Source organism: Dendrobates tinctorius, unplaced genomic scaffold (assembly GCF_039654945.1).
Source record: "Dendrobates tinctorius isolate UK_male_01 unplaced genomic scaffold, ASM3965494v1 ptg000084l, whole genome shotgun sequence".
Lineage (NCBI taxonomy): Eukaryota > Metazoa > Chordata > Amphibia > Anura > Dendrobatidae > Dendrobates > Dendrobates tinctorius.
In genome coordinates this window covers 43,740,141-43,766,174 of record NW_027361752.1, presented here as the reverse complement: position 1 = coordinate 43,766,174, position 26,034 = coordinate 43,740,141, and the positions used below count along the sequence as shown (strand labels likewise).

Here is a 26,034-nt window from a genome sequence, read left to right as displayed (position 1 = left end):
TGCTGAGCTGTGTATCTAATCCTATTCTGTGTGATACTGTGTGCTGAGCTGTGTATCTAATCCTATCCTGTGTGATACTGACTGCTGAGCCGTGTATCTAATCCTATCCTGTGTGATACTGACTGCTGAGCCGTGTATCTAATCCTATCCTGTGTGATACTGACTGCTGAGCCGTGTATCTAATCCTCTCCTGTGTGATACTGACTGCTGAGCCGTGTATCTAATCCTATCCTGTGTGATACTGACTGCTGAGCCGTGTATCTAATCCTATCCTGTGTGATACTGACTGCTGAGCCGTGTATCTAATCCTATCCTGTGTGATACTGACTGCTGAGCCGTGTATCTAATCCTATCCTGTGTGATACTGACTGCTGAGCCGTGTATCTAATCCTCTCCTGTGTGATACTGACTGCTGAGCCGTGTATCTAATCCTATCCTGTGTGATACTGGGCTCCCCCTGCAGTCTGTGTCAGAGGGTGGTCTGTGTTGGCACGGTAATAAATTGTGTTATTTCCAGCTTTACAGAAGGGCGATAACACCATAGAAATGATAAGAATAATAGGCCTCAGTTACCACAACTGTCACCAAGGAAAACTGTTGCTGATAGCGACCAATCACAGCTCATTTTTCATCTTTTAAACAGCTCTGGGACAGCGTGGCGAGTTTTGAGTGGCGACTTTTGTGTTTGGACTTTTATGTGGCGAGGTTGGTGTATGTGTGGTGAAATGTGTGCTGAGGGTGGTATATGTGGTGAAGCACGTGGCAGTGTGTGGCGCATTTTGTGTGTATGTTCATATCCCCGTGTGTGGTGAGTATCCCATGTCAGGGCCCCACCTTAGCAACTGTATGGTATATACTCTTTGGCGCCATCGCTCTCATTCTTTAAGTCCCCCTTGTTCACATCTGGCAGCTGTCAATTTGCCTCCAACACTTTTCCTTTCACTTTTTCCCCATTATGTAGATAGGGGCAAAATTGTTTGGTGAATAGGAACGCGCGGGGTTAAAATTTTGCCTCACAACATACCCTATGACGCTCTCGGGGTCCAGATGTGTGACTGTGCCAATTTTTGTGGCTGTAGCTGCGATGGTGCGGATGCCAATCCCGGACATACATACATACATACATACACACACACCCACACTGAGCTTTGTACAGTATATTAGATTATATATATATACAGTGGGGCAAAAAAGTATTTAGTCAGTCAGCAATAGTGCAAGTTCCACCACTTAAAAAGATGAGAGGCGTCTGTAATTTACATCATAGGTACACCTCAACTATGGGAGACAAACTGAGAAAAAAAAATCCAGAAAATCACCTTGTCTGTTTTTTTTTCATTTTATTTGCATATTATGGTGGAAAATAAGTATTTGGTCAGAAACAAAATTTCATCTCAATGCTTTGTGATATATCCTTTGTTGGCAATGACAGAGGTCAAACGTTTTCTGTAAGTCTTCACAAGGTTGCCACACACTGTTGTTGGTATGTTGGCCCATTCCTCCATGCAGATCTCCTCTAGAGCAGTGATGTTTTTGGCTTTTCGCTTGGCAACACGGACTTTCAACTCCCTCCAAAGGTTTTCTATAGGGTTGAGATCTGGAGACTGGCTAGGCCACTCCAGGACCTTGAAATGCTTCTTACGAAGCCACTCCTTCGTTGCCCTGGCGGTGTGCTTTGGATCATTGTCATGTTGAAAGACCCAGCCACGTTTCATCTTCAATGCCCTTGCTGATGGAAGGAGGTTTGCACTCAAAATCTCACGATACATGGCCCCATTCATTCTTTCATGTACCCGGATCAGTCGTCCTGGCCCCTTTGCAGAGAAACAGCCCCAAAGCATGATGTTTCCACCACCATGCTTTACAGTAGGTATGGTGTTTGATGGATGCAACTCAGTATTCTTTTTCCTCCAAACACGACAAGTTGTGTTTCTACCAAACAGTTCCAGTTTGGTTTCATCAGACCATAGGACATTCTCCCAAAACTCCTCTGGATCATCCAAATGCTCTCTAGCAAACTTCAGACGGGCCCGGACATGTACAGGCTTAAGCAGTGGGACACGTCTGGCACTGCAGGATCTGAGTCCATGGTGGCGTAGTGTGTTACTTATGGTAGGCCTTGTTACATTGGTCCCAGCTCTCTGCAGTTCATTTACTAGGTCCCCCCGTGTGGTTCTGGGATTTTTGCTCACCGTTCTTGTGATCATTCTGACCCCACGGGGTGGGATTTTGCGTGGAGCACCAGATCGAGGGAGATTATCAGTGGTCTTGTATGTCTTCCATTTTCTAATTATTGCTCCCACAGTTGATTTCTTCACTCCAAGCTGGTTGGCTATTGCAGATTCAGTCTTCCCAGCCTGGTGCAGGGCTACAATTTTGTTTCTGGTGTCCTTTGACAGCTCTTTGGTCTTCACCATAGTGGAGTTTGGAGTCAGACTGTTTGAGGGTGTGCACAGGTGTCTTTTTATACTGATAACAAGTTTAAACAGGTGCCATTACTACAGGTAATGAGTGGAGGAAAGAGGAGACTCTTAAAGAAGAAGTTACAGGTCTGTGAGAGCCAGAAATCTTGATTGCTTGTTTCTGACCAAATACTTATTTTCCACCGTAATATGCAAATAAAATTAAAAAAAAACAGACAATGTGATTTTCTGGATTTTTTTTTCTCAGTTTGTCTCCCATAGTTGAGGTCTACCTATGATGTAAATTACAGACGCCTCTCATCTTTTTAAGTGGTGGAACTTGCACTATTGCTGACTGACTAAATACTTTTTTGCCCCACTGTGTGTATATATATATATATATATATATATATATCATAGCAGAGGGGAGCGTCCAACACTGAACAGCTGAATGCATGAAGCCAGGAAAGCTCCAGGAGCGCTAAACCTCTAAACTGAACAGATTAGTCCCTGCAGTGCTACCAGAACCCTGCACCATTTAATATGATGGTGAAGAGCTTCAAATTAATTTAGGAGTACATGAAATCAGACTCCGTGGTCTTCTGGCTCCTCTCTGCTGCGGTAAACCTGTGGCATTATCACTATAGGACTAGGTCTCACACACAAGGCAGTCCAGGTAAATATATGTAACCCCGCCCCTCACCACTGATTAGACGATGGCTGACCGTGTACATACATAGGAAGCTGCCAATCACTGGTGTGGGCGGGGGTTATACACAGCTCAACATTGAGCCCTACTAGATCTACACCAGAGAAAACAGGGATTCTATCAAAACTGCACCAAGCAGCCCAGTGAGTGACACATCGCTGGAATCAGGCTCTCTGCCCCTACATTGTGCTGCTCTTGGAATACATAGCAAAAATCTGCTGACAGTAATTCTGACTGTTTAATCACATTTTAAATTTTCTGCTAATTGTGTTATAAATACACAGAAAAAAACCCTTGCTTTTGTGTCATCACATTCTGAGTGCCGTGACAGAATTATGGAAAATATCCATTTTATATTGATTTTCTTATATGTTTTACTAACTTTTTGATCGCTTTCTATTAAGATGAAGGATAAATAGCGAATTAAATATTTTTATAGCAAGGGTTGTCATACCAGCTACGTATAGTTTTTAGGGGCGTGTGTTTCTTTTCCCCAAAATTAACCATTTTATTTGGTTCGGCTCTGCGCATGTGACGGACTCAGCTCCTGCTGAGCCCATTTTTTGAGTGGACCCTCTGGGTCGTGGCACCCACCCACCGAGGGCGAGCTGACCTTGTGAGAATCCACCCCCTATACAGGGAGTGTCAGGGGCAAGACCAAGGGGGTGAGCCACCACGACTGCTGGGACCAGATGGCCGGCTCAGGGGACACTAGACGAGTGTCTGACGACAAGGACGAGCAGGAAGCAAGACGAGACTAGACGTAGGTGCAAGGTATCTTCATTAGAATAACACAAGATCACATACAGAGAAAACAAGCAAAACGTGCAAGGTGCGCGCGTGGGCACGCCAAGGTCCATAACATGGTACGTGCCAGATGGCACGCCTAGGCACGGGTAATGGCATGATGGCATCGGACTCCGGACTGCTGGCAAACCGACAGGGTCCAGGGATCAGGCTGCGGACGTCAGCTCCGGACATCAGGCCGTAGTCATCTGGTTCCGGACCTCTGGCAACGGTCGGCAGGTTCCGGGCATCCGGCAGGCAAACCAGGGTTCAGGCAAGGAGGCACGACAGATATCCAAGCAGGGTGCGTGTTTAGGGAACACGCCAAGGTCCAAGGCTAGGTGCGTGTGTAGGGGACACGCCAGGATCCAAGGCTAGGTGCGTGTGTAGGGGACACGCCAGGGTTCAAGACTAGGTGCGTGTGTAGGGGACACGCCAGGGTTCAAGACTAGGTGCAAGGCAAGGTGCGTGTGTAGGGGACACGCCAGGGTTCAAAGCGAGGTGCGTGTGTAGGGGACACGCCAAGGTTCGCAAACGAGACAGGGTGCGTGTGTAGCCACGCCAAAGCATAGAATAAGACAGTGCGTGTAGAGACACGCCAAGGTTCAAGACAGAGTGCGTGTAGAGACACGCCAAGGTACAAGACAAAGTGCGTGTAGAGACACGCCAAGGCACAAGACAGAGTGCGTGTAGAGACACGCCAAGGCACAAGACAAGAGGCGGAATACGAGCACGGAGCGTGTGCAGAGACGCACTACAGAGCAAAGTGCAAGGGCACAGAATAGAGGGAGCAACCCCACAGACCCAGAGCCTTGCAGGGAAGCAACACAATAATCAGGCCCTGAGCATAGGAAGAGGCGGCCTGATATAGGGCATAGCACCTCCTCCTCCAGGTCAGGACCAGGGGAGAACTTCCGGATTCTAGACATGACGAGATGATAGCAGAACCAGACAGTGCAGGATCTTAGGAAACGTCACATGATCAGGGTTTCAGACATGACGAGATGATCACCGAACCAACCAGTGCAGGATCCTAGGAAGAACACATGATCCGGGATTCTAGACATGACGAGATGACTGCAGAACCAGACAGTGCAGGATCTTAAGAAACATCACATGATCAAGGACTCCAGACATGACGAGAAGATCACAGAAGGCAGAGCAGAAACGCAGGGATCCTGCAGCTCAGACATGAGGTGAGTCTGCACACAGCTCTAGCGAACATGCAGGACAGCAGACAAAACATGCGCATGCACATCGCTCCAGGAGTTCTTGAGACAAACAGACATGGCAGACATGGCGGACGTGACAGTACCCCCCTCTTTAAGCCCCCTCTCACCGGGGCTGGAAAGAAGAAAAAAAAAAAAAAATTTTCTTCGGCAGAAACCAGAGTTTAGTACAAACCACTCCAACAATGTTGATCCGACATCTGAAACGGACACCTGCACCGGTCAAGACACAGGAGCCGCTAACGAGACATGAAGATCCAGTGGGGAGGACTGCGGTTAGACAAGCAAGTCTTCTTACTCTGGCTGCCATCATTTCCAAATGAGTCCAGAGGTCAAGGGCCAGGTCTGATTTACATCAGAAGAGTGGCCGGGGTACCGCCATATTCAGAAGAGTCCAGGAGACAGAGCAGATCAGATTCTATAACAGACGGGTCATCAGACGGGTAGCCGAGGTACCAGCGGAGTCCATGGCCTGATTAACTGTGACGGACTCAGCTCCTGCTGAGCCCATTTTTTGAGTGGACCCTCTGGGTCGTGGCACCCACCCACCGAGGGCGAGCTGACCTTGTGAGAATCCACCCCCTATACAGGGAGTGTCAGGGGCAAGACCAAGGGGGTGAGCCACCACGACTGCTGGGACCAGATGGCCGGCTCAGGGGACACTAGACGAGTGTCTGACGACAAGGACGAGCAGGAAGCAAGACGAGACTAGACGTAGGTGCAAGGTATCTTCATTAGAATAACACAAGATCACATACAGAGAAAACAAGCAAAACGTGCAAGGTGCGCGCGTGGGCACGCCAAGGTCCATAACATGGTACGTGCCAGATGGTACGCCTAGGCACAGGTAATGGCATGATGGCATCGGACTCCGGACTGCTGGCAAACCGACAGGGTCCAGGGATCAGGCTGCGGACGTCAGCTCCGGACATCAGGCCGTAGTCATCTGGTTCCGGACCTCTGGCAACGGTCGGCAGGTTCCGGGCATCCGGCAGGCAAACCAGGGTTCAGGCAAGGAGGCATGACAGATATCCAAGCAGGGTGCGTGTTTAGGGAACACGCCAAGGTCCAAGGCTAGGTGCGTGTGTAGGGGACACGCCAGGGTCCAAGGCTAGGTGCGTGTATAGGGGACACACCAGGGTTCAAGACTAGGTGCAAGGCAAGGTGCGTGTGTAGGGGACACGCCAGGGTTCAAAGCGAGGTGCGTGTGTAGGGGACACGCCAAGGTTCGCAAACGAGACAGGGTGCGTGTGTAGCCACGCCAAAGCATAGAATAAGACAGTGCGTGTAGAGACACGCCAAGGTACAAGGTATAAGACAGAGTGCGTGTAGAGACACGCCAAGGTTCAAGGTACAAGACAGAGTGCGTGTAGAGACACGCCAAGGTACAAGACAGAGTGCGTGTAGAGACACGCCAAGGTACAAGACAGAGTGCGTGTAGAGACACGCCAAGGCACAAGACAGAGTGCGTGTAGAGACACGCCAAGGCACAAGACAGAGTGCGTGTAGAGACACGCCAAGGCACAAGACAGAGTGCGTGTAGAGACACGCCAAGGCACAAGACAGAGTGCGTGTAGAGACACGCCAAGGCACAAGACAGAGTGCGTGTAGAGATACGCCAAGGCACAAGACAAGAGGCGGAATACGAGCACGGAGCGTGTGCAGAGACGCACTACAGAGCAAAGTGCAAGGGCACAGAATAGAGGGAGCAACCCCACAGACCCAGAGCCTTGCAGGGAAGCAACACAATAATCAGGCCCTGAGCATAGGAAGAGGCGGCCTGATATAGGGCATAGCACCTCCTCCTCCAGGTCAGGACCAGGGGAGAACTTCCGGATTCTAGACATGACGAGATGATAGCAGAACCAGACAGTGCAGGATCTTAGGAAACGTCACATGATCAGGGTTTCAGACATGACGAGATGATCACCGAACCAACCAGTGCAGGATCCTAGGAAGAACACATGATCCGGGATTCTAGACATGACGAGATGACTGCAGAACCAGACAGTGCAGGATCTTAAGAAACATCACATGATCAAGGACTCCAGACATGACGAGAAGATCACAGAAGGCAGAGCAGAAACGCAGGGATCCTGCAGCTCAGACATGAGGTGAGTCTGCACACAGCTCTAGCGAACATGCAGGACAGCAGACAAAACATGCGCATGCACATCGCTCCAGGAGTTCTTGAGACAAACAGACATGGCAGACATGGCGGACGTGACAGCGCACATGACGTCTTTTTCAGGCAGATTCCTGTTGTGAACACCTTTGACCTGACTTCTGAGTTTGGGCTCCCTCTGGTGGTTGCTGCGGGTAATGGAGTTGGTCGGGTTGACAGAAGTCAATCACCTGAAGGGGAGGAGTGGAGGTCAGGTGTTACAGATTGGAAAGATTTAAGTGAGCAGGCTTCCTTCAGTTGTTGCTGGTGATTTGGTTTTCTTTCTGTGTATTCTGAAGTCCGCGTGCCCCCTGCTTGGTCCTGCATCGTTCAGATAAGTTGTTTGCTGAAATCTTTTTGCATTTGATCCAGTTTTGCCTTTCTCTGCTTTCTGCTTTGCTGTGTGGGTTCAGCATTGTTCCCTGCTGGGACCTTTGCTGGACCCCGCTCCATATGCCACAGCTTATGTCAGTCTGTTCAGTATTGCTAGTCCCCTGTTATATCAGTATCTTTTGTTTTACTTCCAGTTCACACCAGAATGCTGATCTAGTGGGGGAGAGGTCGTGTGGCCTCAGTATTTTTGCATATCAGATGTGTTGGATTTTTCTTAGGGTTTTGTACGTGATTGCAGACAGTATCTTTTCTGTCCTGTGCTATCTAGACAGTTTTGGCCCCTTCATTTGCTCAGTCTATTTTCTGCCTGTGATTGTGCCTCATCTTGTCTCACCGACAATATATGTTTGGGGGCTATCTATTCCTTTGGGGTTCTACTCCGGGGCAGTTTAGCTCTCCCCTTTCTTGCTTTAGGCTTAGTTAATTCCTTGGCTGTGCCGAGGCGTCTAGGGCATCGTAGGTACGTCCCATGGCTAATTTTAGTTGTGTTGTTAGTTTAGGGGTCTGCAATCCGCTTAGTTACCAACCTTTCTGGCTGCCTAGCTTATTCCCCAGTTATCCTCCTCGGTGACCTAATCATAACAGATTCCACTTTAAAAGGTGCAGCAAAAGTGCTCCATAAAAAGAACATGTAGCTTGTTGGTTTCTGCTCCTGTCTATACACATGCACAGGACATCAGCCAAACATATACGATGGATGCCGAGAAGAAGATAAGGACGTGACAACCCTCATTTTAGAGCTCCGGCACTGAAGTTTACAGTTTATATAATACATAATTGGACCCCAGATGAAGTAGGGTCGAAACACGCGTCGGGGTCTGAGGTGAGGACCGTGGTGACAGTCTTATTATTCTTTTGGGTATATCTGATTATAATGCATCTATTTTTTCACTACTGATTTTATTTTTATGTGCATTACACTGAATCAAATCTGTATATATATATATATATATATATATATATATATATATATATAACGAAGGTGTTCGCACTCTTTAAATTGTTCCAGAAATCACATATGTTTTGTTATACACATGTGTATTTCCTTTGTGTGTATTGAAACAACACAAAAAAAAGCAAATTGGACATAATTTCACACAGAGTCCCAAAAATGGCCCAGACAAAATTGTTGGCACCTTTCCAAAATTGCGGGCAAAACAACTTTATTTTAGGAATGTGATGCTCGTTCAAGCTCGATTGTGGATAGTCCGGATAGTGGATAAGAAGCCCAAATCAAGTTCCAAAGAAATACAAGCTGTCCCGCAGGCTCAGGGTGCATCAGTGTCAGCATGGACTATCAGTCAACATTTGAATAAAATGAAACGCTATGGCAGGAGACCTAGGTGGACCACACTGCTGACACAGAAAAAAAGCTAGACGGCAGTTTGCCAAAATGTATGTGAGTAAGCCAAAATCCTTCTGGGAAAGCGTCTTGTGGACAGATATGACTAAGATAGAGCTTTTTGGTAAAGCACATCATTTTACTGTTTACCGAAAATGGAATGAGGCCTAAAAAGAACAGAACACAGTGCCTACAGTAAAATATGGTGGAGGTTCAAAGATATTTTGTTGTTGTGCTGCCTCTGGGTGCCATGACTGTGTACAAGGCATCACAAAATCTGAAGATTACCAAAGAATTTTGGGTGGCATTGCAGTAATGTAGTGCCCAGTGTCAGAAAGCTGCGTTTGCGTCCTAGGTCATGGGTTTTCCATCAGGAAAATACCCCAAACATATTTCTAGAAGCCTCAGAAATGTATGGCAGCAAAGGGTTGGAGATTCTGAAGTGGCAGCAATGAGTCCGGATCTAAATCCTATTGAACGACTGCGTAGAGATCTTAAAATTGCTGTTGGGAGAAGACACCATAAAATATAAGAGACTTGGAACAGTTTGGGAAAGAAGAGTGGTCACAAATCCAGCTGGCAGGTGTAGAAGCTTGTTGATGGTTATAGGAAGCGATTTATTGCAGTTATTTATTCCAAAGGGTGTGCAACCAAATATTTAGTTGAGGATCACAACAATTTTGTGGGTTTTGTGTGAAATTCTGTCCAATTTGACTTTTTCTCAGGTTTTTTTGTGTTTTTCCAATATACACAAAGGAAATAAACAAGTATGTTAGGTGTCGGGTTCCTGCAGCTGCACAGCGGGAATCCAGAGCCATACATCCAGCGGTCTCCCATTCTTTTCCAACCGCTCAGGGACCTGCACAGCAATCTCAGCGATCCAGGCGCCCTGCTCAGACCAGCTCTCTGGGTCTGGATGTTGCTGCCACCTCTGGACCAGCAATGGTAGCGCAACCTGCTTTGCAGGAAACCACTCCAGAGGCTAAGTCCTCTCACCGCGCTACTGGGCATGCCCATGAGACGATCTCCCAGTGGAGAACGGGGGGCGTCACGTGCTCAGGTCCTTGTCCTGGTCTGATTGGCCCATCTCAGAGGTCTGGAAGGTCCCAGAAGCGCATGGCTATAAAAGGCCCGCATGGCCACTTGCCCATGCGCTAGTATAGACTATACTTGCTATGTGTGAATGGTGATGGATGTATGACTCTGGTGACTGACTCATTATGAAACCCCTTCCCTCTGATATTACGCATGTGGATAGAGAATTAGAGTTATAGTGAGCGCCAGTCAGTGGCAAGCCATACGCCACAGTGCATACCGCACCTCTACACTAGCGTCCGATAGTGTGATGCCTCACGGCACTGTCGTACAGCGGCAGTAGTTACCGCCGCGCTGCAGTTAGCAGCATTTACTGGCGTCCGCGATAGTGACGCCGCACGCATGGTAGGTCAAGACGGACACCGACCTCTGCCTTGGGCCGTGTCCTGTGACCATATACCGTGTGTGCACGCCAGCTGAGACCTGTGAAGCTAACAGGCTCGGTGTTTATGCTTTATTTATACTAAAGCGCCTCTGTGAGTTTAACAGAGTCCGCTCTGCGCACCTCGGGTGACGTTTAACCTGAGTGCAGTATACCGCCATATAGCGAGTCTGCCATTGCTCAGCAGCGGTTGTTACACCAACTGCACGGTGGACCCCGGGCGGCGAACGCACTTCCTATTATTTATATTTAGTGCGTTCCGCCATCCCCAACATCTAACAAAAACATGTGCAACTGCAACAGTTTTCTGGGAGAAATATTTCACTTTCTTGAACAATCTCAAGGGTGCCAACACTTTCAACCATGACTATATATACAGTTAGGTCCATATATATTTGGACAGACAATATTTTTTTTATTTTGGTTCTAGACATTACCACAATGAATTTTAAACAAAACACTTCAGATGGAGTTGAAGTTCAGACTTTCAGCTTTCATTTGAGGGTATCCACATTAAAACTGGATGAAGGGTTTAGGAGTTTCAGCTCCTTAACATGTGTCACCCTGTTTTTAAAGGGACCAAAAGTAATTGGACAGATTAAATAATTGTAAATACAATGTTCATTTCTAGTACTTGGTTGAAAACCCTTTGTTGGCAATGACTGCCTGAAGTCTTGAACTCATGGACGTCACCAGACGCTGTGTCTCCTCCTTTTTGATGCTCTGCCAGGCCTTCACTGCGGTGGTTTTCAGTTGCTGTTTGTTTGTGGGCCTTTCTGTCTGAAGTTTAGTCTTTAACAAGTGAAATGCATGCTCAGTTGGGTTGAGATCAGGTGACTGACTTGGCCATTCAAGAATATTCCACTTCTTTGCTTTAATAAACTCCTGGGTTGCTTTGGCTTTATGTTTTGGGTCATTGTCCATCTGTAGTATGAAACGACGACCAATCAGTTTGGCTGCATTTGGCTGGATCTGAGCACACAGTATGGCTCTGAATACCTCAGAATTCATCCGGCTGCTTCTGTCCTCTGTCACATCATCAATAAACACCAGTGACCCAGTGCCACTGGCAGCCATGCATGCCCAAGCCATCACACTGCCTCCGCCGTGTTTTACAGATGATGTGGTATGCTTTGGATCATGAGCTGTACCACGCCTTCGCCATACTTTTCTCTTTCCATCATTCTGGTAGAGGTTGATCTTGCTTTCATCTGTCCAAAGAATGTTCTTCCAGAACTGTGCTGGCTTTTTTAGATGTTTTTTAGCAAAGTCCAGTCTAGCCTTTTGATTCTCGATGCTTATGAGTGGCTTGCACCGTGCAGTGACCCCTCTGTATTTACTTTCATGCAGTCTTCTCTTTATGGTAGATTTGGATATTGATACGCCTACGTCCTGGAGAGTGTTGGTCACTTGGTTGGCTGTTGTGAAGGGGTTTCTCTTTGTAGGGAAGGTGACCTGACGGATGGACGGACTAGTCAGAGTGAAGAAGGAAAGGTTTGCACAGTGTAGGTAGGTGTCAGTTATTACAGTGGGGAAACAGCTAGGAAAGTGTAGTGGACGTGCAGTACCTTGGGTTGACCATTAGATGGCAGGGAGGAGTGTGAGCAAATGACTTGACTTCAGCTTAGGGCTTTAGAAACCGTTGGTCATGGGGGCGGGGTTACAGTGACAGGGGACCGGGAGAGCTATAAATACTGAGGGAGGGTTCCAGAAAGTTCCAGTCCCCAGGGGGAGCTCCAGTGACAGGAGGACTGCGACAGTCTGTGCGCTGTGAGGAGAATCTAAACCAGGGGGACTGAGGAGAGAGAACGTCAGGGGGGTGGTCCTGATAGGAAGAACCGCAGAAGGGACGAGGCACTGGGTGTGAGACACCGTATTTGTCACGACGACTGATCAGTGGAAGCGCTGTTGGTTTAAGGGCCTAAGGCGGCCACAGTGACGGAACTGTCAGGAGCGTCGACAAGTGAAGAGGGGACGGTGTGTGCATACACGTCCCCCAGTGTAACGTGCGGTGTGTAAGAAGCGGCCCTGGAAATGGAAGGCCGTGAGGTAAAGGAAGTGTGGTGTGCTTCTGAGGCCGTCAGGCGGCCGGCAAGTGAGAAATAAACTTGGATTTGTTGCACCCAGAATCTGCCTCTCTGTTTTTATCTCTGCGCGGTAAGAAGAGGGACCACCCCCCCAGCTCGGCCCACACCGACCCTACATCTTCACCATGGAGACTGTTCTGCGATCAACCACCACTGTTGTCTTCCGTGGGCGCCCAGGTCTTTTTGCATTGATGAGTTCACCAGTGCTTGCTTTCTTTCTCAGGATGTACCAAACTGTAGATTTTGCCACTCCTAATGTTGTAGCAATTTCTCGGATGGGTTTTCTCTGTTTTTGCAGCTTAAGGATGGCTTGTTTCACCTGCATAGAGAGCTCCTTTGACCGCATGTTTCCTTCACAGCAAAACATTCCAAATGCAAGCCACACCTCAAATCAACTCCAGGCCTTTTATCTGCTTAATTGAGAATGACATAACGAAGGGATTGCCCACACCTGTCCATGAAATAACCTTGGAGTCAATTGTCCAATTACTTTTGGTCCCTTTAAAAACAGGGTGGCACATGTTAAGGAGCTGAAACTCCTAAACCCTTCATTCAATTTTAATGTGGATACCCTCAAATGAGAGCTGAAAGTCTGAACTTCAACTGCATCTGAAGTGTTTTGTTTAAAATGCATTGTGGTAATGTCTAGTGTTATGAGTTCATTTTCCCCTTCACCATTGAGGTCTGATGAACTCCCTCTTCTGGTGAAGGAAGGTAGTGAGGCTGATTACCAAGCACCTGAGCTGGGTGAGGATGACTGGGCGACGGGGATCTCTGACTGGATATAAGGCAGCCGACGCCCTTCTGCCTCGCTGGTGATTTCTCTGTGGAATTCTAGGAGACCAGTCTGATTCCTGCTCCTCAAAAGCTAAGTTTTCTGCTTTGCCTTTTTGCATTTGTGTTTTGGTTTTAGTTTGCCTTGCTTTTCTGGATTCTGCCATTCCCTGCTGGGGTGAGCTGAATTCCTTTTTGTCGGTTTGCTCTGTCTTCAGAAAATAACTGAGTACTGACATAGTCTTTTTGAAGCCTAGCGTCTTCAGGGCCTTTTCCCCTGTCAGTCTCTTGGCTCTTATTTTGATAGGGTTTTTCGCGGATTGCAGACAGCAGCCTTCCTATCCTGTCCTATCTAGTTAGCTTGGGCCCCATCATTTGCTCAGTCTATCTTTCTATCTGTGTTAGTGTTTTTTCTTCTTGCTTCACCGTCATTATATGTTGGGTCCTGCCTATTGCTTTGGGGTCTGCTCTGGGGCAGTTTAGATTTCCCTTTCTGTCTTTAGGCTAGGCAGTTCTCCGGCTGTGATCGAGGGGTCTAGGGCATCGTAGGAACCCCCCACGGCTACTGCTAGTTGTTGTTGATAGGTTCAGGGGTCTGCAATCCGATAGCTGCCAACTTCTCTGGTTTTCTGGACTTAGCTAGCATTTCTGTTTTTGCCTCCTACGGTGACTCGTTCATAACAGTCTAGAACCAAAATTAGAAAAATGTTGTCTCTGTCCAAATATATTTGGACCTAACGGTAAATATATGCACACACACCCAATATGTACACACGTGGTCAAAATTCTTGGTACCCCTCGTTTAATGACAGAAAAACCCACAATGGTGACAGAAATAACTTGAACCTGACAAAAGTAATAAATCAAAAATCTCTGAAAATGAACAAATGAAAGTCAGACATTGCTTTTCAGCCACGCTTCCACAGAATTTAAACAAAAATAAACCTCATGAAATCGGCCTGGACGGAAATGATGGTAGCCTTAACTTAATATTTTGTTGCACAACCTTTTGAGGCAATCACTGCAATCAAACGATTCCTGTAACTGTCAATGAGACTTCTGCACCTCTGGACAGGTATTTTGGCCCACTCCGCAAGAGCAAACTGCTCCAGTTGTCTCGTGTTTGAAGGTCGCCTTTTCCAGACCCCATGTTTCAGCTCTATCCAAAGATGCTCAATAGGATTTAGGTCAGGGCTCATAGAAGGCCACTGCAGAATAGTTCATTGTTTTCCTCTTAGCCATTCTTGGGTGTTTTTAGCTGTGTATTTGGGGTCATTATCCTGTTGCAAGACCCATAACCTGTGACTAAGGGTGTGTGCACACGCTGCGCTTCCGCAGCGGATTTGGCAGTTCAGACGGTGCGGATTTTTCCGCGCGGATTTTCCTGCAGTTTTGAAACCACAGAAAGAATTGACATGTCACTTCTTTCTGCGGATTCCGCTGCAGTTTGCCATTTCCATTGTGGAGATGAAAAACTGCAGGGCAAAACCACAGAGCAATCCACAGGTAAAACCGCAGGTCTTTTGAACTGCAGATTTACCTGCGGATTTTACAAAATCCGCACCCCAATCCGCAGCGTGTGCACATACCCTTAGACCAAACTTTCGGACACTGGGCAGCACATTTCTCTCTAGAATCACTTGATAGTCTTGAGATTTCATTGTACCCTCTGTGTCTGTACTGTTACACACTTAACATTATGGCTGGTCCATACAATCAGGGCAACTGTTACCACCCACCTTTCGTGTCTACCTCTTTCCTCATAGATTGTAAGCTTGCGAGCAGGGCCCTCATTCCTCTTGGTATCTGTTATGATCTATGTGATTATTGTTATGCTGTAATGTCTATTGTCTGTACAAATCCCCTCTGAAATGTAAAGTGCTGCGGAATATGTCGGCGCTATAGAAATAAAATTTATTATTATAATAATGTCTGACTTTCATTTGTTCATTTTCATAGATTTTTTATTTATTACTTTTGTCAGATTGAAGTTATTTCTGTCACCATTGTGGGTTTTTCTGTCATTAAACGAGGGGTATCAACAATTTTGAACACGTGTGACGTGCCTATACATACCTGTTATTATTACTCCTTGGTAGTATTCTGCCATCTGGTGGTTACCCTTGGTATTGTCTTATTTTCATTATTTTGTGTTGCTCATCAGCCTCCCCTTCCTTTCATTGTTCTTTGTTTTTACTTTGTTTAACTTTGAACATTCTATTTTTATTGTGCAGTTGCGTATCTCAGTGAAATATGTATTGTGTACATATTCATTTTCTCTGATGTTTGGTTAAATAGGAGCAACACTTCTATGATATATTAGGCTTGGTCTGTGTGCTCATATCTATATACGTGATAAAGAGAAATAGGACAGCACAAACTTTACCTGATGACGATTTCTGGTGGCACATTGGGATAGTGCGGTGGGTATGAGCAATGTAACGACAGGACGTGCTACAAGACAGAAAAGCAGCGGGAATGGAAGAGAGAAAAACAGAAAACGAGATCGTAAATGCTCTAATGTCATTTTTCACTTTTCATCCCCTTTACACTCTGATGCGCCCATTATTTTTATTACATGCTCCTGAATGCCCCATGTGAATTGCATTGTATTTTGTATGGTATGCATTGCTTACCCATCTTCTTGTATCCATAATTGTACTCCATCTTGTTATCTTTGCCACACATCTAAGTGGTCTGTATAACTCCTTCCCCGTTTTATGACCTCTGCTTATCTCTGTGCATTTGGCCTGGGCAGTCACACCCCACTTTCACTCACACCTGATTGTCTTTAGCTGCACATATATTCAGCACCATGGATCTGCTCCAGACGTAGTCGGCTCCATGTATTTCAAAATCCATATTTCAAAGTACAGATTTCTAAGTACAATAATCTGAATTAGACTAGAATTGGACTGGAATTGACTGTAAGGTAACGTACTATAACACCACTACAATGTTTCGCCTTCTTTTTACTATCACCCCCATACTATTCTATTTCTCCCTAACTCCTGCAATACCTCCACCCAGTAAGGAACTTGTCATTTCCCCCTCCATCCTTCCCAGCTATCTCACCTCTTCGTCACAACTGTTAATCCACATACAATCCTTTTTTTGTCCAGGAACACACGGCCACATCATGTCCTATCCTGCTCTCACCTTCTAACGCTCTGTCTACTACTCCTTATTGCTGGCGACGTATCCCCAAATCCTGGCCCTCCTCAACACATCCCTACCCTCATTTCTATCACCTGCCACGATCCTCTACACGTCCTCGCAACCATGATAACCTCATACCCATTCATCCAGCCCCCACTCCCCCAACCCCCTTACCTGGAGCCCTATGGAACGCACGCTCTGTCTGCAACAAGCTATCGTTTATCCATGACCTCTTTATCACCAACAAACTCTCCTTCCTTGCCATCACTGAAACCTGGCTCACTCCCTCTGACACAGCCTCTCCAGCTGCGCTTTCCTATGGCGGATTCCATCTCTCTCACACCCCTCGCTCCAGCAACAAACGTGGTGGAGGAGTTGGCTTGCTCCTGTCTGATACCTACTCCTTTACCCTAATGCCTCTGCCACCCTCCACTACTCTTCCCTCGTTTGAGGTGCACTCCGTCCGCATCTATTCCCCCTCCAACCTCCAACTGGCTGTCATCTACCGCCCCCCAGAACTAGCCATCTCGACCACTTCACCACCTGGCTACTCCATTTCCTTTCTGCGGACATCCCCACCATCATCATGGGCGACTTCAACATCCCCATTGACACTTCCACCCCGGCTGCCTCTAAACTTCTATCGCTCACGGCTTCCCTCGGCCTCACTCAATGGTCCTCTGCGGCCACTCACAAAGATGGTCACACGCTGGACCTTATCTTCACTCGTCTCTGTTTCCTCACTAATCTCAATAAATCTCCCCTCCCCCTGTCTGACCACAACCTACTGACATTCTCTCCCCTCTCCTCTCCTACTGCGCAACTCCCGCTCCACAAACTTGCTCACCCTCGCAGGAATCTCAAACACCTCAATTTACAATCACTCTCTGAGTCCCTTCTCCCTCTTACAGACATAGCTTCCCTTCATGACACAGATGCTGCTGCCACTTTTTATAACACCACAATAACAGCAACACTTGATTCGGCTGCCCCCCTCACGCAGAGCAAAACTCGAACAATCAACAGGCAGCCCTGGCTAACCAGCCTGACCAAAGAACTGAGACGGGTTTCCAGGGCCACTAAGCGGAGATGGAAGAGAACCCATTCTACTGAGCACTTCAGCGCATACAAGCAGTCCCTTGCCAGCTTTAAGCCCACGCTCTCTGCCGCAAAACAAACTTACTTCTCATCTCCTCCCTGTCTCACAACCCTAAACAGCTCTTCAACACTTTCAATTCTCTACTCCGTCCCACAGCACCTCCTCCCCCTCCTCTCATTTCTGCTGAAGACTTTGCCTCCTTCTTTAAGCAGAAGATCGACACGATCAGACAAAACTTTGGCCCGCAGCCCCCAATGCCCCTCTTAGCCGCTCAGCCCTGTTCTGCAAAAGCCAGCTTCTCCACCATGACAGAAGATCAGCTCTCCACCCTTCTGTCAAGATCACACCTCACCACTTGTGCCCTTGACCCGCTCCCATCCCACCTCATCCCTAACCTTGCCACAGTCCTCATCCCATCTCTAACACACCTTTTCAACCTTTCAGTTACAAATGGTGTCTTTCCCTCATCCTTCAAACATGCCTCAATCACACCCATCCTCAAAAAGCCCTCCCTTGACCAATCCTCTGTGTCTAACTATCGCCCAATATCTCTTCTCCCTTACGCCTCAAAACTACTGGAACCGCATGTATATCTTGAACTGTCCTCCCACCTCTCCTCCTGTTCCCTTTTTGACCGGTTACATTCTGGCTTCCGACCGCATCACTCAACTGAAACTGCCCTAACTAAAGTCACTAACGACTTACTAACCACCAAGAGCAAGCGACACTACTCTGTCCTCCTCCTTCTGGACCTGTCCTCTGCCTTCGACACCGTAGACCATTCCCTCCTGCTACAGAATCTCTCATCTCTTGGCATCATAGACCTGGCCCTATCCTGGATGTCATCATACCTAACAGACCGAACATTCAGTGTCTCCCTCTCACACACCACCTCCTCACCTCGCCCCCTATCTGTCGGTGTTCCCCAAGGCTCTGTCCTAGGACCCCTACTATTCTCCATCTACACCTTCGGCTTGGGACTGCTCATAGAATCCCACAGTTTGCAGTATCACCTCTACGCCGATGACACGCAGATCTACCTATCTGGACCCGACCTCGCCTCCTTACTGACTGAAATCCCACAAGGTCTGTCTGCTATCTCAGCCTTCTTCTCTGCTCGCTTTCTCAAACTGAACATGGACAAAACAGAATTCATCATCTTTCCCCCATCTCACTCTACCCCTCCACCAGACCTATCCATCAATGTCAACTGCTGCTCTCTTTCCCCAGTCCCGCATGCTTGGTGCCTTGGGGTGATCCTCGACTCTGCGCTCTCTTTCAAACAACATATCCAAGCCCTCGCCTCCTCCTGCCGCCTCAAACTCAAAAATATTTCCCGAATCCGCTCATTCCTCAACCACGAAACAACAAAAACACTTGTGCATGCTCTTATCATCTCCCACCTCGACTACTGCAACCTCCTACTCTCTGGCCTCCCCTCTAGCACTCTGGCTCCGCTCCAGTCCATCCTACACTCTGCTGCCTGACTAATCCACCTGTCTCCCCGCTATTCCCCAGCCTCCCCCCTATGCCAGGCCCTTCACTGGCTTCCTATTGCCCAGAGGCTACAATTCAAAACCCTAACCATGACATACAAAGCCATCCACAACCTGTCTCCTCCATACATCTGTGACATGGTCTCTAGGTACCTACCCGCACGCAACCTTCGATCGTCCCAAGATCTCCTTCTCTACTCCCCCCTTATCTCTTCTTCCCACAACCGCATACAAGACTTCTCCCGTGCTTCCCCCATACTCTGGAACTCCCTGCCGCAACACATCAGACTCTCACCATCAACGAAAACCTTCAAGAAGAACCTGAAGACCCACCTGTTCCGACAAGCCTACAGCCTGCAATGATCCTCGATCTACTGAACCACCGCACGACCTGCTCTACCCTCTCCTACTGTATCCTCACCCATCCCTGTAGACTGTGAGCCCTCGCGGGCAGGGTCCCCTCTCCTTATGTACTTGTGTGTCCCTTGTCTTACACACGTTTATTATACTTGTCTATATTTCCCCTTTTCACATGTAAAGCGCCATGGAATAAATGGCGCTATATAAATGTACACTAATAATAATTATGAGCTTATTTTTTTACGGGGTGAGTGGACTTTTTTTTATTGCTGCATTTTGGGGAATACGGAACTGTATACATGTACTAGTTACTGAACCTGTTCTATGCCCAGGTGGCGAGTCTCTCCGTCTCTCTCTCCCCCCAGTTACCCTCGTTCTCCCTCTCCCCCAAGTCTCCCTCTCTCTCTCTCCCCCCCAGTCTCCCTCTCTCTCTCCCCCCAGTCTCTCTCTCTCTCCCTCCCAGTCTCTCTCTCTCTCTCTCCCCCAGTCTCTCTCTCTCCCCCCCAGTCTCTCTCTCTCTCTCCCCCCCCAGTCTCTCTCTCTCTCTCCCCCCCAGTCTCTCTCTCCCCCCAGTCTCTCTCTCCCCCCCCAGTCTCTCTCTCTCTCTCCCCCCCAGTCTCTCTCTCCCCCTCCCCCCCAGTCTCTCTCTCCCCCCCAGTCTCTCTCTCTCTCTCTCTCCCCCCCAGTCTCTCTCTCCCCCCCAGTCTCTCTCTCCCCCCCAGTCTCTCTCTCCCCCCCAGTCTCTCTCTCTCTCCCCCCCAGTCTCTCTCTCTCTCCCCCCAGTCTCTCTCTCTCTCCCCCCCAGTCTCTCTCTCCCCCCAGTCTCTCTCTCCCCCCCAGTCTCTCTCTCCCCCCCAGTCTCTCTCTCTCTCTCCCCCAGTCTCTCTCTCTCTCTCCCCCAGTCTCTCTCTCTCTCTCCCCCAGTCTCTCTCTCTCTCTCTCCCCCAGTCTCTCTCTCTCTCCCCCCCAGTCTCTCTCTCTCCCCCCCCCAGTCTCTCTCTCTCCCCCCAGTCTCTCTCTCTCCCCCCCGTCTCTCTCTCTCTCTCTCCCCCCCAGTCTCTCTCTCTCTCTCCCCCCCAGTCTCTCTCTCTCTCTCCCCCCAGTCTCTCTCTCTCTCTCCCCCCCAGTCTCTCTCTCTCTCTCCCCCCAGTCTCTCTCTCTCTCTCCCCCAGTCTCTCTCTCTCTCTCTCCCCCCCAGTCTCTCTCTCTCTCTCCCCCCCAGTCTCTCTCTCTCTCTCTCCCCCAGTCTCTCTCTCTCTCCCCCCCAGTCTCTCTCTCTCCCCCCCCCAGTCTCTCTCTCTCCCCCCAGTCTCTCTCTCTCCCCCCAGTCTCTCTCTCTCCCCCCAGTCTCTCTCTCTCTCTCTCCCCCCCAGTCTCTCTCTCTCTCTCCCCCCCAGTCTCTCTCTCTCTCTCCCCCCCAGTCTCTCTCTCTCTCTCCCCCCAGTCTCTCTCTCTCTCTCCCCCAGTCTCTCTCTCTCTCTCCCCCCCAGTCTCTCTCTCTCTCTCTCCCAGTCTCTCTCTCTCTCTCCCCCCCAGTCTCTCTCTCTCTCTCTCCCCCAGTCTCTCTCTCTCTCTCCCCCCCAGTCTCTCTCTCTCTCTCCCCCCCAGTCTCTCTCTCTCTCTCCCCCCCAGTCTCTCTCTCTCTCTCCCCCCCAGTCTCTCTCTCTCCCCCCCAGTCTCTCTCCCCCCCCCCCAGTCTCTCTCTCCCCCCCCAGTCTCTCTCTCCCCCCCCCAGTCTCTCTCTCCCCCCAGTCTCTCTCTCCCCCCAGTCTCTCTCTCTCTCTCTCTCTCTCCCCCCCAGTCTCTCTCTCCCCCCCAGTCTCTCTCTCTCTCTCCCCCCCAGTCTCTCTCTCCCCCCCCAGTCTCTCTCTCTCTCCCCCCCAGTCTCTCTCTCCCCCCAGTCTCTCTCTCCCCCCAGTCTCTCTCTCCCCCCAGTCTCTCTCTCTCTCTCTCTCCCCCCCAGTCTCTCTCTCTCTCCCCCCCAGTCTCTCTCTCTCTCTCTCTCCCCCCCAGTCTCTCTCTCTCTCCCCCCCGTCTCTCTCTCTCTCTCCCCCAGTCTCTCTCTCTCTCTCCCCCAGTCTCTCTCTCTCTCTCTCCCCCAGTCTCTCTCTCTCTCCCCCCCAGTCTCTCTCTCTCCCCCCCCCAGTCTCTCTCTCTCCCCCCAGTCTCTCTCTCTCCCCCCCGTCTCTCTCTCTCTCTCTCCCCCCCAGTCTCTCTCTCTCTCTCCCCCCCAGTCTCTCTCTCTCTCTCCCCCCCAGTCTCTCTCTCCCCCCAGTCTCTCTCTCTCTCTCCCCCCAGTCTCTCTCCCCCCAGTCTCTCTCTCTCTCTCTCTCCCCCAGTCTCTCTCTCTCTCCCCCCCAGTCTCTCTCTCTCTCTCTCCCCCAGTCTCTCTCTCTCTCCCCCCCAGTCTCTCTCTCTCTCCCCCCCAGTCTCTCTCTCTCTCCCCCCCAGTCTCTCTCTCTCTCCCCCCCGTCTCTCTCTCTCTCTCTCCCCCCCAGTCTCTCTCTCTCTCTCCCCCCCAGTCTCTCTCTCTCTCTCCCCCCCAGTCTCTCTCTCTCTCTCCCCCCCAGTCTCTCTCTCTCTCCCCCCCCCAGTCTCTCTCTCTCTCCCCCCCCAGTCTCTCTCTCTCTCTCCCCCCCAGTCTCTCTCTCTCTCTCCCCCCCAGTCTCTCTCTCTCCCCCCCAGTCTCTCTCTCTCCCCCCCAGTCTCTCTCTCTCTCTCTCCCCCCCAGTCTCTCTCTCTCTCTCTCTCTCCCCCCCCAGTCTCTCTCTCCCGGCATGCACTGGAGGCTTCATATTTTATATATCTATAATAATAATGTATTTTTCAGATTTTATAGATATTTTTAAATTATACAGTTATATTTAAAAATAATAAGACCTCATTCACACATCAGTAAAAAAAAAGAAAAAAAAGAAACTGACCATGCAAAAAAAATATAATTTTGTTTTAGATTTCATTTTGCAACTGGCCAGTGAGAGTTGGGCAGCACAATGACTCTGCTCCGAGGCAGGCGTGTGCTGTCTACTATTTTTTTTCTTTACAGACCCATTCACTTTAATAGGATAGCTTAGTTTGCACAGTGGACCAGAGTAGTACATACCCCCCCCGCTTTTTTTTTGTGTACAGAACCCCCCCCCCTAAAAACACACAGGAAAATAATGATTAAAATGTGTGACTGAAGCCTTCATAGGATAAACAAGACACGGAGACATGGGGGCCTTTACATGGCGAGCCGGCCTCACCCCGTGATCGCTTGGAGTGGGGTGTTACAGGGGCTAAATCCAGGTGCAACCCCTTTTTCTCTCTCGCAGCGCACTCGTCCGTTTATAGGTCAGCCAGGGGCCGGTGGCGGTCTTACCTGGGCTATGTCTGCTTCTCCCAGCTTCACGGTCAGAGTGAACTGAATCTGGAACGTGGGGGTGACGGCGGTGACGCGCCTCTCGGCGTAATCCCGCAGCTCGGCCAGCGCTAACTCATCAGTGACGCTGAACTCTTCTTCACTGGGGAACATGCTGGACAGAAGGTCCAGCTCCGATATTTGAGCCTCGGCTTCCTCATAGCTCGTCATTCTCTGAAGAAACAAAAAAATAATAGTCAAGTCTCCTAAACCCGGACATGTACGGCCCGGCCCGAGACACTGCCGGGAATATCCGGAGCAGACGTGGAAACTGTGAAATCTATCAGCCCATTTGTAATTAAAGCGGATCTGTCATCAGATTTAACAATACAAACTACACTATCAAATAGATCTATCACACCTGATGGGGCTGATGTACTTACTTTGAAATCCATATCGGAGCCGTTGATATTAAAGGTGAACACTTTAGGAGTCCGGACTGAGAATACAGAGGTCATGATCCCACTGTAATCAGTGTCTGCCCTCCCAGCCTGACAGCCGCAGCTTGTACTGAGCTGTGTGAGATCTCAGCAGGGAGGAGAGACACTGAGGCGCTGTCAGTAAGGCTAGGCGGGCAGATCTCCCAACTAAAATAATAAAAGCTTACAGTCACCTACTCAGTCGTTAAAAAAAATGGAGTTTTAATCCCTTTCAACAATGACTGTGAAGCCATTCCGGCATCAATGTTAAAAGTAAACACATCAGCCTCATCAGGTCAATAAGATCTATCCATTAATGTCTGCAGTGAGTCTTGTCAAATCTGGTGACAGAGCCGAATAAAGGGAACTTGACAAGACCACGGGCAGCATGAGTCAGACACCGGCGACATTATTTCAGCCATGAATCGCTGCCACGTTTCAGAGGAAACATACATTACAAATCCATCCGGGAACTATGTGTCTCCACTGACTGGTCAGAAGCATCTCTCCGCACCACACAGATAGCAAGAGACCCATCAGTCGCGGTTCGGGCGGCAAGTGTCAGCCGGCAGGTTCCCTTTAAAGCTTATGGACACCTTTGGGGGCATTTTATTCTTGTAATCCCTTTTACTTTAACACATGTATTCAGGGCCAATAATCCATTTTGCAATTGGGGCTTCATTAAAAATTTTACACCGTTTGGCTCTTTGTTTCCCCGCAAATTGCAGGTTGCAGAATGAGTTAACTGAGAATCTGTCAGTGAGCTGGCGTAACTCTTCTGTCTTTTTCCAAGCTTTTCCGCGCTGATTTATGACCGCAGATCACATCAAGCTAGTGCGGTGTTAAATCAGCTGAGAGGAGCTCACTGAAGGATCCTCCGTTGACTCACTCTACAGTCAGCAATGTACAGCACAACACGCAGAGGCTGCAGAAGGCAAATGGCGAATGAATGGCCTAATGAAACCCAATGGTAAAAATTATTTTTCAGTCCAAAATACATGCGTTTTACAAAGAAAAGGTAAAGAAAATGACCTCCCTACCCGAAGATTCCAGCAATAGTAATAGCTATGCTCTTTAAAGGGAAGCCTCTCTAAAAGGGAAATAAGCGGCTGCCAGATATATAAGATACCAGATATCTCTAGTGATAGAACTACAAGTCCCAGCAGGAGTGCAGGTACAGTGAAGAGATCTCACAGCTAGCAGGGGCCACAAGGCAGCTTATGGGTTAACTTACCACACCGCAGCACTTCTAGAGTGCAGAGAGCCATACGTCTGTCAGGACAACAGCTCATTGGTCTAAAAGGGTCAGGTGATCGCTGACTGATATTCCCAACCAATCACTAAGCATTTCCTGCTTTTTACGTCATCTGACGCCTCTGCACCTTTCACCCTAAGAGGACAAACTAGGTTAATATCCTGGATTCCGCCATTTTGCCGTAGACTGTTTTCCATAAGTTTCAAGTTGATGACCGTCGACCCAGTTATTTCTCCGCCTCACAAATGGAGACATGCGTTTTGCTCATAGTGTATAATCTCCTTGCTCTGAATTTCACACTGAAGTGCCAAGCTAAGCACGGAGAGAGAAAGCCGGTAGCGTGTAGAGAAGGATCGACGCCGGGAGACAGCTCAGCGGGACGCGTGGGGAGCGCTGACAGAGTGCGGCCGCACTGCGCATGCGCCAGGTCTAATCCTCCTGTAGTTTCTAGCAGATGTTGTGTGTGAGCTGTCGCCCCTGATCGCCATATGTCGGGACATAGCTGCTGAGGTAGGTGTCTGGGCTGTCAGTGTGGGCGGAAGCGTGCGCAGGCTGCAGGGATATGGGGAGCACTGCACAGATGTAGGGCTGCGGTGCCCAGGGGCTGAGCGCCTGGAGAATTCCTCATCGCTTTCCTCTTATCTCTAGTTATCGCCATGATTAGGATAAATTTCACACATATCGGCAGTGGTGCAGAAAGAGAGCGCCGCCATATTGGGGGAAAAGGAAACCGCGACGTCCACACCGTATAAAAACGCTCCACACTGTGAACCCGAAGCTCTCGCCTGCTGCAAGAGTGCCCAAAGGGCACCAAGGGGCCAACGTGTCAGTGGCCGCCTCCTCGGGGGTCTGACTGTGTCAGCGGTGTCCGCCTCCTCTCAGGGGGGCCAACTGTGTCAGCGGTGTCCGCCTCCTCTCAGGGGGGCCGACTGTGTCAGCGGTGTCCGCCTCCTCTCAGGGGGGCCGACTGTGTCAGTGGCGTCTGCCGCCTCCTCGGGGGTCTGACTGTGTCAGCGGTGTCCGCCTCCTCTCAGGGGGGCCAACTGTGTCAGCGGTGTCCGCCTCCTCTCAGGGGGGCCGACTGTGTCAGCGGTGTCCGCCTCCTCTCAGGGGGGCCGACTGTGTCAGCGGTGTCCGCCTCCTCTCAGGGGGGCCGACTGTGTCAGCGGTGTCCGCCTCCTCTCAGGGGGGCCAACTGTGTCAGCGGTGTCCGCCTCCTCTCAGGGGGGCCGACTGTGTCAGTGGCGTCTGCCGCCTCCTCTCAGGGGGGCCGACTGTGTCAGCGGTGTCCGCCTCCTCTCAGGGGGGCCGACTGTGTCAGCGGTGTCCGCCTCCTCTCAGGGGGGCCGACTGTGTCAGCGGTGTCCGCCTCCTCTCAGGGGGGCCGACTGTGTCAGCGGTGTCCGCCTCCTCTCAGGGGGGCCGACTGTCAGCGGTGTCCGCCTCCTCTCAGGGGGGCCGACTGTGTCAGCGGTGTCCGCCT

At 49.5% G+C, this 26,034-nt stretch overlaps 2 protein-coding genes across 5 annotated transcripts in view; one reads left to right on the top strand and one right to left on the bottom strand.

The window, feature by feature from the left end:
- Positions 1-24,686, bottom strand: part of RWDD2B (RWD domain containing 2B) — a 29,533-nt gene extending 4,847 nt beyond the window's left edge. The window contains exons 1-3 of one of the 2 annotated variants that reach the window (XM_073584592.1): positions 24,531-24,686; positions 22,839-23,051; positions 15,750-15,817 (exon numbers count right to left, since the gene is read on the bottom strand). In XM_073584592.1, coding sequence (XP_073440693.1) covers positions 15,750-15,817; positions 22,839-23,048 — 278 coding nt within the window. In that variant the 5' untranslated portion in view covers positions 23,049-23,051; positions 24,531-24,686. The other variant, XM_073584593.1, reaches the window with a different exon arrangement.
- Positions 24,687-24,871: 185 nt separating this feature from the next.
- The window catches only part of USP16 (ubiquitin specific peptidase 16), a 36,767-nt gene continuing 35,604 nt past the window's right edge, over positions 24,872-26,034 (top strand). The window contains exon 1 of one of the 3 annotated variants that reach the window (XM_073584591.1): positions 24,872-25,061. The gene's annotated coding sequence lies outside the window, so the exon portion shown is untranslated. The remainder of the gene's footprint in view (positions 25,062-26,034) is intronic. The other 2 variants (XM_073584590.1, XM_073584589.1) reach the window with 2 other exon arrangements.